The 21,246-nt window shown below is 46.2% G+C and overlaps 1 protein-coding gene across 3 annotated transcripts in view; it reads right to left on the bottom strand.

The window, feature by feature from the left end:
* IFT43 (intraflagellar transport 43) overlaps positions 1 to 21,246 on the bottom strand; it is a 47,701-nt gene that overhangs the window by 14,830 nt on the left and 11,625 nt on the right. For all 3 annotated transcript variants that reach the window (XM_061998129.1, XM_061998130.1, XM_061998128.1), the window contains 3 exons: positions 17,642 to 17,709; positions 2,576 to 2,608; positions 1,998 to 2,044 (listed from right to left, as the gene is read on the bottom strand). In XM_061998129.1, coding sequence (XP_061854113.1) covers positions 1,998 to 2,044; positions 2,576 to 2,608; positions 17,642 to 17,709 — 148 coding nt within the window. The remainder of the gene's footprint in view (positions 1 to 1,997; positions 2,045 to 2,575; positions 2,609 to 17,641; positions 17,710 to 21,246) is intronic.

Genomic DNA, 21,246 nt, shown 5'->3' with positions numbered 1-21,246 from the left:
AGAGATTTTCCACATGCAAATTAGATCCACAGCCCAGTGTACCTGGCTGTACCAGAAACTGCCTGGGTAGGAACCACAATCAGGTTAGTGGGATCTTTCTTCTGACAGAAGACAGAGGAGAGCATGTATGCAAACAGCCAAAGAGACTGTTCAGAACAGCCGATCAGTCTCAGTGACATACGCTAAAATTTAAGAAGCCGAAGAAACTTTCCAGGGGAAAAATTAAGATGTCAGTGCTATAAAGGTGCCACTTCTGGCAATCATTTGTTGCAATGCTTAATCTGTCTGGAAGACCCAAATAACTCTTCATTTAATCTCATTAACCATAGTGATGTCTGATCCTTTGTGACTCCTGGTAATTCTTCTGATGCTTGGTGATATTTTACAGATCCAACTTTTTCTGCACTGTATAAAATTCTTAGCCCTTGAAAACTGAGGTGGCTCCTAGAGACTTTAATGAATTTCTATGCTCCCCACAGTTCTCTCATGCTTGTCTCAAAATTCATACTGTGACATTTCCTGAGATTTCACTTGGTTCATCCAGTCCTAGAAGAGCAGGTGATATACACTATAAAGAAACTAGTGCTGTCAGAAGTCCAATGGATTTCAAAGCAGCCTGTACAGGGATGGGACTGCCCACCAGTGCCTACATTTAGTTTATGATCTATGTTCTTAGGTCAGGGCAAGTGGACTTTTAAAATTAAGAATTCCCTCTAGACACCCCAGGAGAGTGGTGCAGGCACTCGTCCTGATGGGAACAAGACAAAGATGTTACCATAAAACGTAAGAGGCTTTACATAGAGCATACTACCACATAAACTAGGGGACAGCAGTGATTTCTTTCCCTCCTCCTTAACCTTTTATTGCTCTTTTAGCTCTCTTTTTGCCCCAGCCCACTGTTCTCTGTGTGGAGGTAATCACAGAGAAATGCATGTCCTCAACACTTTCCTTCCTCCCCAAGAGGCTTTATCATCCTGTGTCAATGAATCATAGAATCCTAGAATGTTAGGGGATGGAAGGGACGTTTAGAGATCATCTAGTCCAACTCCCCTGCTAAAGCGGGTCCACCTAGATTAAGTTACACAGGAATGCATCCAGCCAGGTTTTGAAAACCTCCAGAGAAGGAGAATCCACACCCTCCCTGGGCAGCCTGTGCCAGGGCTCCCTCATCTGAACAGCAAAACAGTTTTTCCTTATGTTTACATGAAACTTTTGGTGTTCCAGATTCTTTCCATTGCCCCTTGTCCTGTTGCTAGATACAAGAGAAAACAGTGATGCCCCAACCCCGTGACATCCACCATTTATTAATGAGATCCCCCTTCAGCCTCCTCCAGACTAAACAGCCCCAGTTCCCACAGCCTTTCCTCATAAGGAAGATGCTCCAGTCCCCTGATCATCTAGGTGACCCTGTGCTGGACTCTCAAGTTCTCTGTCCCTCTTGAGCTGAGGAGCCCAGAACTGGACACAAGACTCCAGATGAGATCTCACCAGGGCAGAGTAGAGGGGAAGAAGAACCTCCCTCGACCTGCTGACCACACTCTTCTTGATGCATCCCAGGATGCCATTGGCCTTCTTGGCCACGAGGGCACATTGCTGGCTCATGATTAGTTTATTATCAACCAGCACTCCCAGGTCTCTCTGCAGAGCTGCTCTCCAGCAGGTCAATCCCCAGCCTGTACTGGTGCATGGGGTTGTTCCTCCCCAGATGCAGGATTCTGCATTTGACCTTGTTGAACCTCATGAGGTTCCTCTCTGCCCAACTCTCAAGTCAGTCTTGCTGAATGAAGAGGCAGAGTTAGACTGCAGGTTCACTTCCTCATCCTCCTTTCTATCCTCTTTGCTCTCTCTCCCTCATTCAGCAGATGATATGTAAGCATCTTCCACATTTGTTTACCCTTAGGATGGTACATTTCCTTGCAATTTCTTGCAAGATGAATCTGCTTACTCCATTGGAGAGATCCCAGACAAGGGCACTCTTTGCAGTCAAGAAGTCTTACCTCCTCCATCCTCTGATGCCTCCAGGCTCTGCTGTCTGAGACGATGGCTGCAGCAAAACAAGAAAGAATTTCAATTGCAAGTCCAGAGAAGTCCAGAAAAGTCCATCTTGTTGTGCCCCCTTTCATCCCACAAGCCTCATGGCCTGTCAAGGGGAGAGTTCCTAGGTACGCTTAGTCTGCAGACTGACCTTCCATATCCCCTCACAACTGGACTCGGCTTAATCTCAAGCAGAATTTTAAGCAGGAATCTCAGAGTACAGTGGTCATGCAAGATGCCTTGAACCTGAGACAAATCCCTAGGCTGCAGACAGTAGGGCCTGTGATGGGAGGAAAGCAGATGCTCGCTACTTTTCCTTCTTTCTGTCACATGGGAGTGACAGAGCTATCATCTACTCCAGATCCAGGCAATTATAGTGACCGGCCCTACTCCATCCCAGGACAAAACAAGAGTTCATGCCAGGTGCTGCAGCCTTCCCAATTTCCAGATCTTGGTATAGCAGCGCTTAGAGTCACATGTCCCTTCTCCATGAGATCAGATGTAAAAGTTATGAAAGTACTCAGCAACAATGGGAACTTACTCTTCTACTTCTTCTGCATGCTTTCTTCCTGACCTGCAAGACAAGGAAAGGCTTGTGCTTAGAAAGGCTAGAGAAAATTCTAAAAACCTGCACCTTTCCCTGTATATTTGTTATTGTGCAAAACAGTTGCTACAACAGGTCCAATATAACACACCGCACCTTTAAACAGTTCTAAGTGACGATTAAACCAGAGTATCAAAAACTCCCCAAGTGCCTCAGACTGAAGCAGAACTATTTAGGTCCAAAAAGACAGATATACCCAGATACAGCAAAAGTCATACTCTCTGGGTTTCTTCTTTAGCTTAGGAAGTAGTTTTTCATCTCCTCTACCATCAGCTGCAGGTAAAGCTTGCCTTACCTGAGTAGAGAGGCTGGCATATCAAGTGAAGATGCTGTAATTTGTCTATCTACCCCTGAGAGATCAACAGGTCCTTCCTCCCCCTGGTCATGCATAAAGATTATCTGGTTGCCTTTGTAGGTTAGAAGCCCCACCTGAGCTAGCCAAGTTGAGGTCAGATATGCTGTTGCTGCAGTAAATCAGAGTTGATCTGGCTGAGTTAACAAGAGTTCATAATAATAACATGGGGGGGAGGCACTGGCAAATGGCAGCTCCCTTGCTCTCCATCCTAGCAAGCCCAGAAGTAATTCAGACTCGATTAGGGATGCTTGTTCAATATTCAAAATGTAAAACATGGAGGTTGCTGAACCAGCACTTTGGAAAGTTAATTAAATGCCAGGTCTCTTTTTAACAGATACTCCATCACTCGCTGATTGCTTTGGCCATTTTGCAGAGTGAAGTTTCATCTCTATGCGATGGGAATAAATATTCTCCCCTCCCTTGAAGTCAGGGTGCCATGACAAAGAACACATGGGGCTCTGCCCTACCACATGCACTCTCCCAGATCACCACCAAGATGCAAAACAAGTTGCTTCATTGCCTTGCAGTGCTCCTTTCAAAGCACCTTCATAAGGCAGAACAAGCCTCTCCTCATCTGCGATCTGTTCTAGCAAGTTATGGTTCTCATCTAGCTCTCCTGTGAATAACCTACTATTCTAAGCACAAGGAGAAGGGCACACAGGATGTCTAGCTAAGAGGAGAAGGAAGCCCCTTGCCTCCACAGCTCTCCCTGGAGCTTGCAGTCTGTGAGAAGCTGAAGATTTTACTGAATCAGTCAGTGTTCTCAGCTCTCTAATATTCACTGCTTCAGTCAGAACTGCAGCTGTGGAGTTTATGTCTGCATCTGGGCTTTCAGCTATTATCTGCACCCCTCTGTTCATTAGAAGAGGCAGAAGTGCAATGGAGATGGGTAATTTAGGAAAAGGCTCTTCCAGTAAGGAGAAATTGTCTAGCTCCATTCTCCTCCCCAGTAGCAGTGCAAAACATCTTTTGTGAACCTCCTGACACTATGGAGAAAGAAAGAGATGGCTTCAGAGCCCACCAGCAGCTTTCACTGGAGTTTAGAATCTGAGAAGATAGAGATGGAAAGATGATGCAAGATTTGTCCTATTTTATCCCTCTCTTCTGCCTTCACAGAACTGCTTCACACACCCTATCTTCAAAGCTTTGCCTTCACTGAGCTGAAACATCACAACTGATGGCTTTTCGCAGCAAGATGGTTCGATCCAACCTCCTCTTAGCATGATCCCACTACTCTTGGTAATTGTCCAGCCCCAAACAACACTCCATTCCTCAGTACTCACAGTCCTTACATCTTTGCTCATGTCCTGTCCCCAGGCAAGACAGAAACACGCTACACGTCTGTACTTCCCAAGAGAGGGTCACTCCTGCTATCCCCGTAAGCAATTCCTGTTTCTTTTTCCTGAGCTCCCTGTCATAACAGCTATCCAGGTGGCCCACAGGGAAGGCAGTCATTTGTTAGTCCTAGAGACAGAGACTACATCACTCATGTTCCAAGACTTAAAGCTTTCTCAACTTTGCCTTGTTATGTTAGGAAAGGACTTATTCAGGAGCAATAAGTAAATACTTCATTATGAAACATCTGCATTACATTAGGAAAAAAAATAGTAATTTGGGGAATAAATTCATAAACTGGGAGGAGAAACTAGGTCTGATCCCTTTAATCCCAGCACCCAGGTGTTAGTATACTGTACTGTGAAACAAGACAGTTCCCTCTTCCCTCTAGGGCAAGCTGAAGCCCCATAGTCACCCCAGTGTTCTGCCATGGAGACCAAGAGCAGCAGCAGGTGATGGCAGCCGCTCATGCTGACAGCATTGTAGTTTACACAGAGCACTTAACACCAATGGCACTAGAGCAGGAGCTAGAAACCCCTGTTGTTCTGTCTAGGCGAGACATTTGCTTCCAGTCACCTGTACCAAAAATGGTTGTTAATGTATGATTTGGTAATAGCATTATTTGATGAAACTGGCACTTCAAAGCAGCTGATAAGTTCCCAGGTACAGAACTACCCCAGAAATATAGTATGGGACTCCTAGAGCACAGGAAGGAATTGCATGATTTATACTCTCTGTGGCCTTAATGATTGAGCTGTTAAGCAAAGAATATATCAACCAGCCTACTGTTTCCCTTCTTTTTTGCTAGGCTTTCTTTCATTTTGCTTGATGACAAATTACTTTTTTCATTCTTTGCTTCAGATTGGAAAAAACACCCCACAAAATATTTTTGGTTTGTTCCTGACCCATCTGTTGGTTTTTTTGGCCCATTTGCTTTACTTAAATCTACCTAACAAAGTGACCTTGAGAGAAAAGACAAGCTTTGTCTTGTGTCCTAAGGTTAAAAACCTTCAAGGCAGTAAGGAAAGTCATTAAGAGATCCCAAAAAGATGCCCTACCTCCAACCCTCTCTATCCTATAAGCTTAGTTGAGGGCTAAGCTATACACAGAGAATATACTATTCCTGCAGAACCAGTCACCTGCTTGTCTATTTGCTCCCCAAGTGCTACGGGAAGTCCCACTGGCATTCTCACGGTGCTTTAAGCACTGTAGAGTACCCCTTCCTGAGAACTGGCTCAGCTTATCATAGTCAATTGCAACATGTTGAGTCCAATATTTCATCCTTTAGCAATATCAGACCTGGATACACAGCATCCTCCTCATTCACCACATGGGCACAGCTTTCTAGTGGTGAGTGAAAGCAGACGTGGAAGAAAAACAGACTGTAAAGTCAAACCAGCACAGACAGATTTCCTACTTTTTTCTTACGTTCTCAGCAACAAGAAGTGCACTGTCCTGGTTGGTTTGCTGCATCAGTAGCCACAGTCCAGGGAGGGCAGCAATGAGTGCCTACAAAATGAGCTATCGTGTATATATACACCTGCTTAAGTAAGGGAAAACAAACAATACAATCCAGGGAGCAGTGCTCAGAAATACATTCAGTCTGCTGTATTATACACCAGCCAGACCAGTTTTTGTGAGATAGCACCTGTTTCTCATGTTTCTTTTGGTAAGTCCATTGCATCTGGAGGGCTAAAGAACATGAATGACCCTATCACCTGGACAGCTCCCTTTAAACTCTTTAACTGCAAGGTTGGCTGTGCTCCTAATTATAACCAAAATCCCACACTCTGTCTTTGGCCAGCTGCTGACTCCCTCTCTATTTCAGGATGTTGAATAGCTCATAACCCCACATAACTCCTAGTATGGAACACCTGTTTCTCTCCTAGCTGTATCCTGGGGCAGGGGACACAGATCTGGTCTTGCTCTCCAGTGTTGTGTGTGTACAGTTCTGGCCAGCAGGAATCCTCCCTCCACACTAATGAGAAGGGGTTAAACCTCAAAACCGAGGCTTCCTGCCAACATCCCTAATGTACAGCTGAGCTGCCTTGGAACTGCAGAACTGCAGGCAACTTCTGGCTGAAGGAAGGGTGAGACGCAGTTCTAATGTAGACATCATCTCTGTTAAACTGTTTCTTTCTCATTTAATGGACTACCACGGAGATCTAAATGGAGATAAAGTAGCAGGGCTCAGAGAACAGCCAGGATGCTATCTTTATGCAGCATGACAATGTGCAGTGGTTAATTAGACACCGTTAACCTATTTTAGCAGGGGACATAACCGGGATGAATGGAGGAAAACGTCCTTGAAATCTTTTAATGTCCACAGCTCATGAGAGCTGCAGACACACTTGCATCCTGCACCCAGCCCAGCCAGATGCCTGGAGGCCAGTGTATTAGATCCAAGCCTCTCTTCCACGCGCTCAGGGAGGTGCGAGGGCAAGCAACACGGCTAAGGAAAAGGGGGGCGATTCTGGCGGCTCGTTAAAACGACCGCTCAGGTGGCTGGGCAGGAACGTCCGGCCTACAGCAGCCGAGGAAGAGAGGGGCCGGGGAGCGCGGGCAGCCCCCTCGCCCGGCCGGCTGCCCTCTGCCCGGCCGACAGCTCTCTGCTGAGGGCCGCTTTGCCCTCGCCGGTCTTCCGCCCTGAGGCCGAGGGATCAGCGCCACGGGGCCGCGGCGGACCCCGAAGCGGCCGCGCTACCCGTGGGCCGCCGGCCGGCGCCGCAGTATGGCCGGACCGCGGCCGCCCTCTGCCGGCCCCGCCGGCGCTGCGGCCGGGAGGGCTCCCCGCGGAGCCTGCCCTCGCCGGGCCGGGTCGGACCAGGAGGGAGGCGAGCAGCGGGGCGGGGGCGTGTTGCCACAGCCGCCACCCGGAGGGGAGGCGGGCTGTGCCCGGGAGGCGGGCGCGCAGCGCAGGAGCGGCGCGCCCCAAGTCAAAACCGAAGGGTGTTTGAGGTATTTTACAGAATACCTCAGCAGAAGGGGAGAATTTCATCTGCTTGTGTGCCGGCGTATTTCCTGGCATGTGTCAACTACTCCTAATGAATCATGTGGAATCGGAAAGCTGCTTCAAGCTGTTTGCTTGCTAAAAGAATGAAATGAGGGGCAAAAATACGCAAACAGCCTGACATTCAGATCCACCTTGTTCTGGCAGAGCAGAGAGACAGGTTCTGTGCACAGGAAGCTAGCCACTGGCCAGTGTTCTGCCCCAGCACTTCCATCCAAAGCCCTACCCAGCCCAATGCCGCTGCTGAAGGACTGGGCTCAGCCCACCGGGAGACTTGAAGCCTTTTGCGTCTAGGGCACAGACTGTAATTCAGACCTAGGCCTGAAGGGGGGGGGGGGGGGGGGGGGGGAAACCCAACAACAGATAAAAAAGACATTGTATGCTTCTGCTCAAGTATTTTTTTTTTAGTGCCGATCACCACAGTGAGTGGGTGGTGAGCTACAAGTGGCAGCTTGTTCAATAGCCTAAGGCACAACTAAGTTACACATCCAATATGATGCACAAGTGCTAACTGATCAGTTCTCCCCACACTCCCAACTCTGGATCACGGTCACTGCTTGTTTGCTGAGGCACAAGGAGAAAAAAAACATTAACCAAAGGTGTAAGTAAACTAGAACTGCAGCCCATACTGGAAAGCACTACCACAAGCTGTCTTCTCAGCTATTCCACAGCACCTTCCTTGAGGCTCTTTTCAGTTAAGTTTCTACCCCCAATCCTGGACTGTGGCAGCCTGGAAAAGCCAGATTTGCCTTGATTAAATCAGATAGTTCAATCTTCACATCTCCTAAGATCACGGCAAATTTTGCCACTGATTTCCACAGAGGGAGGACTAGTATGCGCCCTTATTTCTGTCATAGGATGTCACCTCACAGCCTTCCACTTCCAAGCCCTGGGGCACATACTTGTCTATCTCCACACTGAGGTTTGGGGCAGACATACATTTTACACTTTCTGACCCCTCACAGGCTCCCTGGGCTGTGTAGACATGTTGAACACAGTGCCCTAGAGCATGGCACAAGAGGAAGAAGGATGCAGCATTGAGCTGACACGCTCTGAGGCGGGATGTGATAGGCTTGCCAGCTTCAGATGAAATGGGCTTATGAGGCACTAATCGATCTCTAGCTGAAGTGTTGTTTCTCCTCATATCCTAATACTGAGGTTGCTCAACAGAAACAACAAAGGAGGAAAGCTCTGGCAAGCAGGACTTTAGGAACTGACATAAAGGAGCAAGCTGACAGAGAGAGTTCACAAGGGTCACTGAACCTCAGCCTACTCACTGCATCCTCCCCATACCAGATGTTCCCAGGGTTCCCCCACTGGCTCACTGGTAGAGAGCTGATGGTCAGAGCTGCTCAGAGCTCCCACTGAGCAACAGAAAAACAACAACACTCAATACAAATTCCTGCTGTGTGGGAAAACAGCGCTGCAGTTTCCAAAGGTATCCACCACACATCTTCGTTTCCTGAGAACAGGGGCTGTAACCAAGATCGCCAGGGCCAACTCTCACGCTAAACCTCTTGAGGTTACAGGAGAATTTCAGTCTCCATTTAAAAGGAAAAAAAAACTTCTGACACTCGTGGTTACAAGGAAGAACCGACTGCTGAAGGAGAATGCAAACAAAAAGAATCTAAACTTGTTTGGGTTTTCTTTTTTCAAATCCCACAACAGAGAACAAAGTTGCGATTCTGAAGTACTGGGCCAAAGATTTGTAATCAGCCTCAGTGAAAATATTTACATGAAAAACTCTAGAAATAACTAGGTGTTTATTACTGAATGGCACCTTGTGCTTTCATCTGAGAGCAACAGCTTCTGAAAGAAGGTATTTTAGGAACTTTGATTAAGAACTTGAAAATAGTAGAGGGGTTAAATGGGGAGGGGGACCAGGAGAAGGAGAAATAGGGCCAAGCAAGTAGATTAGGTCACCTCAGGTCCCTTTCCACAGGTAAACTGCATTAAGTTAGAATTTGCAGCCAATTTAGAGGTGACCCACAAAGAGAAAAGTTTTTAGCCCTGGCTTTGACAGATACAAAAGGGTTGTAAGTTGCACGAATTCTTCAAGAGATTTTTTTCTTTTTTAAACTACAAATATTTGAGACGGCAAGGATAGTATCCCCTGAATTTGCTGATAAATCCCTTGGAGATGCAGAGAACTAAGGAAGATGCTTTGTCCTCAATTGAAAATCAGAGACTTCACCCTGAGCACACTCTGCCACCTCAGCAGCTTACATGGGCTGCTACAAAAAATGTCACATTCCTGTTTTTGTCATGCAGGCTTCATTTTCTAGGGGAAAAAGAGGCTACAGTCCTACTAGTTCTTCCATTGCTCAGTGTCTTTCAGGAAAAAGAAGACAGAGAAAGCTTCACTAACAGAGAAAAAATAAATAGAAATGTAGCTTTAAAAAAAAGAGAGAAAAAAGCTCAGCTTTTTCAGGCTCCTTCGGGTTCTGCAAAGACACAGGAAGGGGCACAAGCCTTCCCTTCGCAGGAAACCCTTGCAAGTCATACTAAGCAGAATTAAGCGGAAAAAAATCCCCCATCACAGCCACGGTACTGAGGGATTCTCAGATGACTCTTCTGTCTTTTAGGGACTTTCCTTTTTCGCCAGTTATCTTTACTGAGTCTAAATAGAATCACCAAGGAGAGTTCACCCCGGCAATGACATGGAGGGACAGGAGGACAAGAGCCTGTTAGCATTCCTGCAACATCCAGACTATAAAAAAAAAAAAGAGAGAGGAGAGAGAGAGAGAGAGAGAGAAGGGAAAAACCCCTAGCCTGGGCCTGCACATTGCAGCTTACCGCCATCTTGATGTCCTTGATGCGTGCCGATGGCATGGAGGCGGCTGGCACCAGATCAGCCCAAGAGAAGGAATGAGAGGCCAATGGAGATTTATGTGAGGAGAGTGAGATGGACAAGGTAAAATTGTCAGGAGGAGTTGTTAGAAAGTAAAATATATTGTGACAATTCCACTCCTGCCGTTCATCAATAAACTGACAGATCATTTAGTGTCAATTAGGAGTGATAGATGGACAAGTCCCCATGATCCTGGGCCAAAATTAATGGCTGGGAGGGAGAGGGTGATTGAAAATGACGGCTGACATTGAGAGGAAAGTCCTGAAGGTCCCCAAGGGGCCATTACTTGCCTCATTCCCTTGCAGATCAATGCAGGGACAAACCCAAAAACAGACACTTCAAGACAAAACTTAATCAGACTTCCTTTTCTTTCTTCTCCTTCTAAGTTGTGCCCCCTCACTTGGCAGCCTTGATCCTTTCTGCCTATACTCTTCACATCATTGAGGACATCTGCAGATGGCTGCAAGATGCAGAGTAAGGCTGCACAGCCAGGAGCCTGGCTCTGCTCCTAACATAGCAGTTACGGGGAAGCTCAGCCTGAGAGTTACTTCAAAGCTGCTGGACTGGGAGTAGAGGGGAGAAGCAATGACACAAGCTTCCCCCTGCCACGTCAGATAGAAAAACTCACGAGCGCTTAACTATTCCCATTTGTAAGACAGGGATGGCTAGGAGTTCTATAAACCAGGCACTCTCAGGAGTCATTTTGTACAGATACCACAGAGGATAGTTTAAGCTCACATTTTTGAAACAGGAGGTTTTTAACTTTACTCAACTCTAGAGAGCTTGAATAATAAACTCCCTTAATTTCTTAAATAACTTTCCTCCAGCTCCAGGGTGCAATCTCACCATTGCCCACCCTCCAGAGCTCTAAATGATATCTACACAAAAGCTGGGTTATCCTGCTCTAAAGGTCACCCCGACTGCATCCCCTTCCTTCCTACAGACCCTTCATATTCACCTTCTTCTTAAATGCATTCCTGGGCACTGTACCACCACTTCTGTTCCAAAATACTTCAGCATGGTCATTTTCCTAAATAAGCCTTGATTATCCCAACTCTGTATGATCTATCAGTCAGAAAGCAGACATTTCAGTTCTAGCTGGAGCACCTGTTGTTAAATTTTTATGACCCCTGCAGAAGAAAGGGGATGTTCCTGCGGGCACTGGAAGGGATTTCCTACTGAAAGCAGCACTTGCATTTCCTTCCAGAAATGCCTAAAACAAGCTGTTTATTCCACAACAACCCTGAGCTGCTGCCTGCAGAACTGTATAAATTTCAAGGGGCTGATTGCAAGACCAAAGGGATCAAGTACCTGATTAAACTGGAAGCATCCTGAGAAGCGAATAAATAAAGATACCAGCAAGGAGAAAAGTCAATGAAATTCTATAAGGAAAGTCAGATAAATGAGATCAGCAGAAGCTGGAATTAAATGGACCCTGGAAGCACCTCACCTTTGTCAAATCCTCACCAGTATGCAAAACCAAGTTCCTTTTCCCGTTTCTCATTGGCAGGCACTTTGTGTTTCATTCTTCTGATGCATGAAATAACCTGACAATAAACCTCTGCTTTGCTTGTCACAAGTGTCAACACTGATCAGCATGGTGTTCAGAATGGCACTTGGGCTCCATCCAGTGGTTAGAAAGCTGTTTCTGTAGCAAAACCAGTTGTAATTACTATTATTTATGTAATCTCAGCAGGGTACCAGGCCTCAGGCAGCTGCCTCTGTTCTTGAAATACTGAGGCTAGAATACTGCTGGGGCAGCAAAGTATCTGTCTCTTCTCAGAGAGACTGATTCTTCTCTCACAAATTTAAGTAAGTATAGCAGATTCAGGTGCAACAGAATCTGTTAACAAGGAAAAAAAGATTCTCGTGTTACTGCTTTGTACCATTTATTTGCTGATTGTAGAGCACCAATCTGAGGGTTTGCTCAGGCACTCACCTGCAGTCCTCAGCATTTTCCAGATATACAAAATGGGACTCCTAGCAATAACAGCTGTTCTACAGAGCTACAGGGAGTCCAAAGTACTCTTTCTGGGCTTGAGTTTTGAAAACTTAACAGTACAAGACAGCATCTTGATAGTTCTTAAGATATTAAACATCCAACACTTGTAAATGCTACGCAAACTCATGACAAACTATCTTACTTGTACACCATCCGTGCAAATTAATTTCAAAATTAATTACAGGTTGGAAAACTTTAGGGACTCTCCTCTTCTTCCCATCTTTAAAACTGAAGGACTCAGGGAGCAAAGTGGCAAAGCATGTGCCATCCCATCCAACAGGGAAACAGTGCAGGGCAGGGAATGCAATGAGGAGTGCTCCTTAGACACACACCATGATGAGATGCAGAAGGCTGACCATCCCAAGGGAATGTCTAACTGTAGAGGATCCTCTGGCACCCGTCCAGGGAAACCTGTGTTCTCGAGTCAGCCCCTGCATTGCCTGTACACCAACGCACACAGCCTGGGGAATACATAGGAGGAACTGGAGATGGGAGTGCAGGGCCATGATCTCATTGGAGTTACTGGGACGTGGTGGGACAGCTCACATGATTGAAGCACAGCCATGGGTGGCTATGTGCAACTTAGGAAAGACAGGCCAACAGGCAAGGAGGTGGAGTTGCTCTCTATATGTGAGGGAGCAACTAGAGTGCATTGAGCTCTGCCTGAGTGGGGATGAGGGGTGGGTTGAATGTTTGTGGATGAGGATTAAGGGTGAGGTTAATGTGGGTGATAACGTTGTGGGAGTCTATTACAGGCCATCTGATCAGGAAGAGGAAGTAGATGAGGCCTTCACAAACAGCTGAGAGTTGCCTCACAACCACAATCCCTGGTCCTCACGGGGGAACACTGATATTTGCTGGCAAAGCCACTCAGCCAAGCGCACGCAGTCCAGGTGGTTCCTACAGAATGTTGGTGACAGCTTCCTGTCACAGGTGGTTGGTGAGCCAACAAGGAGGGGTGTGCTGCTGGACCTTGCAAATAAAGATCGTTTGGTTGGAGATGTCAAGGTTGGGGGCTGCCTTAGCTGCAGTGGCCATGTGATGGTGGAGTGCAAGATCTGACACAGAAGAAGTAGGGCACCAAGCAAGATTGTGACCCTGGACTTCAGGAAAGCTGACTTTGGCTTCTTCAAAGACTTGCTTGGAAGAATCTCATGGGCTAGGACTCTAGAAGGTTGGGTGGTACAAGAAAGCTGGTTAATCTTCAAGCACCACTTCCTCTAAGTCCAAGATCAGCATATCCCCGCAAGTGGAAAACAAGGTAAAGGCTTGTGTGGATGAACAAGAAGCTACTGGAGCGACTCAGGGAGAAGAAGGAAGTCTATGGAAGGTGGCAAAACAGCTTGGTTGCTTGGGTACCAAGGCCAGCCCTCAGGAAGCCCAGTCCCTGGAGGACAGATAGTCTGCAGAACAGAAGACCTTCCCTTGGTGGAGGAGGAGGATTGGGTTAGACACCTCTTACACAAGCTTAACACTCAAAAATGTACAGGATCTGACAGGACACACCCACGAGTGCTGAGGGAGCTGCTGGCGTTATCACTAAGCCACTCTCCATCACTTCTGAAAGATTGTGGAGGACTGGAGGAAGGCGAGTGTCACTCCAGGCTTCGAAAAAGGCAAGAAGAAGGAGTCAGGAAACTACAGGCTGGTCAGCCTCACCTCCATCCCTGGAAAGGTGATGGAACAACTCATGCTGGATGCCATCTCAAAACACACGAAGGAAAAGATGGTTATCAGGGGCACTCAACACAGATTCACCAAGGGGAAATCCTGTTTGACCAACCTGACAGCCTTCTATGAGTGCATAACCACCTGGCTAGAAGAGGGGAGAGCAGAGGAAGTCATCTGCCTTGACTTCAGCAAGGCTTTTGACACTGTCTCCCATAACATCCTCATCAGAAAGCTCAGGCACTGTGGCTTGGATGAGTGGACAGTGAGGTGGATCAAAAACTGGCTGAATGACAGAGCCCAGAGGGTGGTGATCAATGGCACAGAATCGAGTTGGAGGCCTGTGGCCAGTGGAGTTCCACAGGAATGGGTTCTGGGGCCAGTCTTGTTCAACATCTTCATCAATGACCTGGATGAGGGGACAGAGTGTACCCTCAGCAAGTTCCCTGATGACACCAAACTGGGAGGACTGGCTGATTCCCCAGAAGGCTGTGCTGCCATTCAGCAGGATCTCGACTGGCTTGAGAGTTGGGCAGAGAGGAACCTCATGAGGTTCAACAAGGACAAGTGCAGAGTCCAGCATCTGGGAAGGAACAACCCCATGCACCAGTACAGGCTGGGGATTGACCTGCTGGAGAGCAGCTCTGCAGAGAGAGACCTGGGAGTCCTGGTTGACAATAAACTAACCATGAGCCAGCAATGTGCCCTCGTGGCCAAGAAGGCCAATGGCATCCTGGGATGCATCAAGAAGAGTGTGGTCAGCAGGTCGGGGGAGGTTCTTCTCCCTCTCTACTCTGCCCTGGTGAGGCCTCATCTGGAGTCCTGTGTCCAGTTCTGGCATCCCCAGTCCAAAGGAGACACGGAATTTCTAGAGAGAGTCCAGCGCAGGGCCACCAAGATGATCAGGGGACTGGAGCATCTTCCTTATGACGAAAGGCTGTGGGACCTGGGGCTGTTTAGTCTGGAGATGACTGAGGAGGTACCTCATTAACACAAGTACTTAGAAGCTGTATGTCAAGATGATGAGGCAACCCTTTTTTTCTGTAGTCTCCAGTGACAGGACAAGGGGTAATGGAAAGAATCTGGAACACAAAAAGTTCCACTTGTACATAAGGAAAAACTTGTTTCCTATAAAAGCGACAGAGGACCAGCACAGGCTGCCCAGGGAGGGTGTGGAGTCTCCTTCTATGGAGGTTTTCAAAACCTGGCTGGACATGCTCCTGTGTGATCTGATCTAGATGGATCTGCATTGGCAGGGGGGTTTGACTAGATGATCGCTAAAGGTCCCTTCCAACCCCTACCATTCTATGATTCCGTGATTTACTCTGAACTAAAAACGTAGCAGAAAATACTTTAAATATCCCTGCAGGAAAAGCAACAAGTGTTCAGCTGCAACTAAGTAAATCTGTCAGAAACAGAACTAAAGGCTTAGACCTGAAATGAGGAGAGAATAACATATGAACAGCTACAAGATAATTGCACAAGTGGTTGCTGTATCCCATCCGACCCACAATGTATTTAGACAACACTGAAAATCTAATTGTAGCCACTCTGCTCACCCTCCCTTTTAAGTAAAAAAAAAAAATTAAAATAAAAATCACAGATTTTAACACTCAGTTCTGACAACCAGATCACTCCAAGCAGTACAATTCCCAAATGTAGGCTCAGCTACACTGGCAAATAAGTGCTTATACCTACATCAGATATATCAATAGAAGCATGTTATTCTAACTACATCTACACTAGTGAAATTGGAGCAAGTGAACTTGATGGGCTTCCAAACTGAGTTAAATTGGTTGAAAAGCTGTGGGGAGATAGAGCCTGAGAAAACAGAAACAACAAAGCTACAGCAACATTGGTATGACATCAGCCGATGACTCAGACTTTTCACATGAAGGCTTTACTCTGGGATATGTCACAAAGGCAGCCTTACAGGCCAGCATCCCAGACCTTTCTAAGGGAGAGAAAGAGAGAGATTAGCCTGGGGAGAATACACAGCTGAAGGAAAGAAGGCACAGGGGAACCAGTTGTATAAAATCCTTGTACCTCATGTAGCTAAAGAAAATCAGAATAAACCTCCCCTTCATAACACTTATTCAATAAAAGCTCTTAATACAGATGAAAAGAATACTGTCAGATATGGCATATCATACACATGACTGAGCAAGGGGCATCTTCAGCTCATGTCCCTTTGTGCAGGGTCCCACAGGTAGAAAAGTCTGCAGCCCTCCATCTCCTGTTCTGTGTCATCAGCTGAATTGCATCCAGCTCACAGGAGCACTTACTCCAGACACTGTATCTGTAAACTAGCAATTGGGACGCTGGAGAAGCATCACTGACAGCTCCAAATCTATCAGATGAGGCTAATGTCAAACAATGGACAACATCCCAAAGTAGCACATGGCACAGTGCTGTCACATTAGGAACCTGTACACTGTCTTTCAGGGTACATTAGGCACAGCCCTGAATAACTGTATTACCTCCAATCCAGTCCTTCACCTAGCAAACAGTTACATAATTTATTTTTCCTAAACAATGCAATTCACCCTTGTTCTCTGCTGCCACATTTCCATAAAGCTTCTGCTTGCTCCTGCAAAGACCCAACATTGGTGGCCTTTTTTGTATAACCCTGAGGTGGATGCATCTTTGCAATGGCAACTTTTAGCTGCAGCCAGCCTATGAAAAAGAATAGGATTGTGACAGTTAGACCACAGAGGAACAGAAGTTTGAGCTGAGATCTTTATTCCTTTGTTTTAGTCCAGGCTCCAGATTTTCAGGTAATTTTTTCTTCAGAGACAAACAGCGTAATCATTTTCCCAGGAAAGTACCATTTTCCAGAAAAGCTATACCAGAATATAGACCACCTGTCTCACCTCACAAAAAATACCAGCTGTCTAAGGTTTCTGGGTGTCCTTTCCCATTCTCAAGGTTACAGGAAAGAAAACACATATTTTTGTGATAAATCAGTGTCTCCGGTGTTTACATCCAGATATATACAGTCTTACTAGATGCCTTAATTTATACAAGCAATCTCACACTACTCCATGACTGAGCCCTTTAGCTCTGTGAATGAGAAATACAACATCAGCATAACTTTACAGCTTGAAAAATAACAAACAGCTTGAAACCAAGTCATCTCCCAGTCTGAACTTTCCTTTAGTTTTCATACCCTCTCTATTACCGTGTCCAGATATTTTCTCTCCCTTAGGTGCCCTTCATAAGCATCAGGCTTCTTAAACTACACTCTAGAGTTCTATACTTTTTCCTCCCATCTCTTCTCACTGACCATCTTCATCCATCTCCATTATACCATAACCCCATACACACATAAGCATTGACAGATTTCACCTTTACTGTCAAGGCTGATCACTAAATCCTGAACTGTTCATTGCATTCTTGTCAGTGGGGCACTGTCATGTGTCACTCTCCTGGAAAGGACATAACCAGTCAAATCCCCCCTCCCAGGTCCTGCATTTAACATGCTTGTTATGCTCTTGACTCCTTTCTGTTAGTGTACCAGGTGAGGAATGCACTGCCTCTGGCAGGGACTGACATGTACACAGTTCTGAGTGCTGCCAGCCCAATTCATGAAAAGCACTAACCAGCAGAACTGAGCAAGAGCAATGCTTCAAATGGTCTGAAGGAGTTACAGTGGTATTAGAGACACAGGCCATTTCCAAGATCCAGAAAATCTGTTGCAATGCCTGTGACAGCAGGTGTGTCACTAGCGATGTTCACTCAATCCATGCCTAAATCCCTCTTGATAAGAAACGAGGACTCACTTGGTAGGTGCCAGTACAGGATCATCTGCCCAGCCTCCTTGCCGGCGTGGAGGTTTAGGTGGTGGACCCTTTAATAAAGAGAACAGACACATTACAGCCAGCTCCAGACAAGGCAAAGTCAAGCCAATTGAGACACCAGGTTCACACATACTAATCTAACACTTTACCAAATAATAGACGGAGAGACAGTGTTTAAAGTGCTGTTTGTTCACAAGCTAAAACAAAGTCAAATACTGCAGGATAGGTTTTTAAGCGTCTCTGTAAAAGATGTATCACTCTATTCAGTGCCTTGTCAAAGGCACACAGACCTGAAATGTCTAGTCCACGACACACAGTACAGTAGCAGACTGATCCACACAGGACATGTTCTAGCAAAATATGGTTCACTGGGAACCTGTTCATTACTGCTGCCCACATTTCAGTGAGAGGTATCACACATCTTTCCTACAGTACAAACTGGCACATTTTGATGTTTTCCTTTAGATGAGGAATTGGTCCTAAAAAAGGAGTCTGCTTCTGCCTGATGCCTAGAATAGGAGGCTAGATGCCCAATTCAGATACAGCCAGCCATACCAAACGCCTCTACAGGTAGTTGAGATGAATCCTACCCCTGTCACCACTAAAATGCTGAAGAGGAAGCTCATCTGGAGCTTAGAGACACTCCCTGCTATTTTCTGGCACTGTCTTGCGTGGCACTCTGCCCCATGGCAAGAGAAAACACGAACTTGGCTTAGGGCTTATGATGGGAATTTTCAAGGAACAGGGCCATGAATTCCCACTGTGTGGGAGCTGCTCGTTGCCTTCTGCCGTTTTGGGCTCAGTTCCTGCTGCCTGAAGCACCTTGTGCAGCAGTGCCTCCAGTGTTCTGCGTGACTGGCAGTGGTTAAAGCAGAGGGGCAAGGTGAACCCAGTGGGTGATTTTCAGACTACAGAGCTCCCAATTGATGGCGCCTAGGGAGGGAAGATGGGTTACAGGGATCTGTAAAGGGACTATCATGAGAAAGCATGATTGTGTAAAAGATGTCCCAAACTGCAGAAAAATGGTAACTGCAAGGAGTCTAATCTGAAGCAATGGTGGGGGGACAGGTGGCTACCACAGATTTTATTAAGAAATTGAACGAGCTGGGTGACTCCTGAGGATTTTTTGACTTGACAGAGGGAACCTTGCATGTGTGGTGAGGTCAGTCCTGCACCAAAGCCAAATTCCCTCTTGCCACAGATGAGGAAGGGGTTGAGCTAACCCCTAATGGTAGGGGTCTCCCATGTTTATTTCTTGAAGCAGAAGCATTGTTTTTGAGTGTGGGAAATGAAGAGACCCTGCCAGGGGCAGCCGCTGCCTGCTGAAGGGAGGGGGCACGACCCTGCATAGCTCCCTGATAGAAGCAAAAATAGTCATCCTCCAAAAATAAACAGGGAGCAGGAACGAGGCAGGAGCTGCGGTCCCAAAATACCAGCTTTCTTTGGCAAAGGGAGCACAGGAGGGAACAGGGACAGGCAGGGAGCGTGAAATGCAGGAAACAGCCTCCTTATATGGGCTCATCCGCAGGGGACAGAGCTCAGTCGACTGGAATGACCATGTCACAGAATGTGAAGCCTTTAGGGGCCCAAGTGAATGGAGTTTTCTGATCTTTAAATGATTCCCCCAGATTCTTAAGATGCCAAACCAGGGAAGAGGCTATAGTGCCAAAAAAGGAGCATTTTAAATTCAGTTGATCTGGACACACCCAGAGCCCAGGAAAAAGGGGAAAAAACACACCACATATGGATGTGCATGCCCACATAAACATCCCTATTCCCATTAACACACACCCCTACCTCAGAAACACACTCCTTCCCGCACGGATCTTCCCCATGCAAACAACCCTCCTCCCCTCACACCATCCCTCTGACAGACAGCAGGCCACATTCCCAACACACAGCCTCACAACCCCTTGCAAAGGTACAGGGAATTACTCAAATGTCGCCAAATAACCTAGGCCGTGAGGGAAAATGCAGCATCTCCAGGGCATTCCATCATCATCAAAACTAGCCTTCAGATCAAAAGATATCTCAAATGGGACACTCCAGATCAGGTGATGAGAACGACTGCCCCACTCTTTGCACAGAGCATGACTCCATGGCATCTAGGTGTTTGATTCCAACATTCTGCCAATGTTGTAACATCTTCCCATTGATCATACGTATCAGGCAACCCTGAATGTCTGTCAGACCCTGACAAACACCTCACATCCATCTACAGGTCTTTTATTCCTCTTGCAATAAATCAGTTAATTCTTTTTGAACAGCATACAGGAGCACTAGCAAAAGAAAAGGCAATGTTAAACTGTCAGCTGAGGATAAATAGCTTTTCTTTGTTAGTTGCCTGGAAAGTGTTGTAATAAGGTCACACGTCACATGCACTCTTGTCAAGTAAATAAACTTACCTTCGTATACTTCCACGTTTCCAAAACCTCAGCATAATTTAGAATTGAGAATGCAATGTCATGCACTGCCGTAATATGGTGACAGGTAGGGATGCTGCAGCATCTTGAAGCAGAAAGTGGGAAGAATGTCAATCCCAGAGGAAGCAAAGCAGAAATAGAGGACACTGTTCTTCTGTAATGGAGCACATGTGCTCCTGAACACATCTTTTTGGTGAAAAGTACTGAGAGCTTTAAAGCATCAGAACTTATTGGTACCTACGTGTTGAATCTTGGGCAAGATTTTTATGTATGTTCACAAACGCAAAGCTAAGCTATACACCCACATGGCTTGGTGTTCAAAACATTGAGATTCCACCAGCTCCTGACAATTGTACTGTCTCTCAGTTCTTGCTCCTCAGTCTCCTTCACAGTATAAACTAACCACTTGCTGTGCTTTGCTTTTCCACTGAAGTTTTGACAGTTATCTCCAGAAGATTTCATCTACCTTAGTTTCTTCAATCACCCTCTTTTTTCAAGGAACATTGCCATGATCTGAACTGCTTTTTTTTCTTTCCTCAGAAAAAACCCCATGTTGACCCTTTTCCACTATTTCTCAGGCCACCATCCTTACCAACACTTTCATACTATCACCACCATCAGTATTTTATCTCTCTCTTTGAAAAATGACTTGTCTGAATTCCATCTCTCCTGCATTAAAGCAAAAACTCCACCTTCCTCTTTATCTGCAGTCAGGCCCTTTCTTATCATCAGATGCAGAATTCTAATTTGGCTTCCCCATTAAGGCAGAAATTTCCAGACTGCTTGTCAGATCATGTCTGCAGTTTCAAAGGTGCTAGTTGGATGTTGCTTCCCTCATGGAAGCAACTACCCCTATGTCTCTGGATCCCGAGGGTCCAGCAAAGTTTCTTTTAGGACCTACCAGGCAGATTACACACGTGTTAGGTCCCACAGATTCTCAGGTGGGTCTGAAAATATGGATTAATTTACCTTCATCAACAGGCCAAGTCCTTTGAAACAGCAAGCACTCTGTGCAGGGAAGCAGGGACTCAAATGACATTGACAGTGTACAACAGAGGACACACAGTTCTTCTGTCATGTAATACATCTCTTAAAATGCGTGGGATCTATGTACTGTCCAATATACAGACACTGGGAGATTTTATACAGTGTATAAATGCCTAT

This window comes from Colius striatus, chromosome 6 (genome assembly GCF_028858725.1).
Source record: "Colius striatus isolate bColStr4 chromosome 6, bColStr4.1.hap1, whole genome shotgun sequence".
Lineage (NCBI taxonomy): Eukaryota > Metazoa > Chordata > Aves > Coliiformes > Coliidae > Colius > Colius striatus.
The sequence above is the reverse complement of the archived record's forward strand: the minus strand, read 5'-3'. Positions and strand labels throughout refer to the sequence as shown.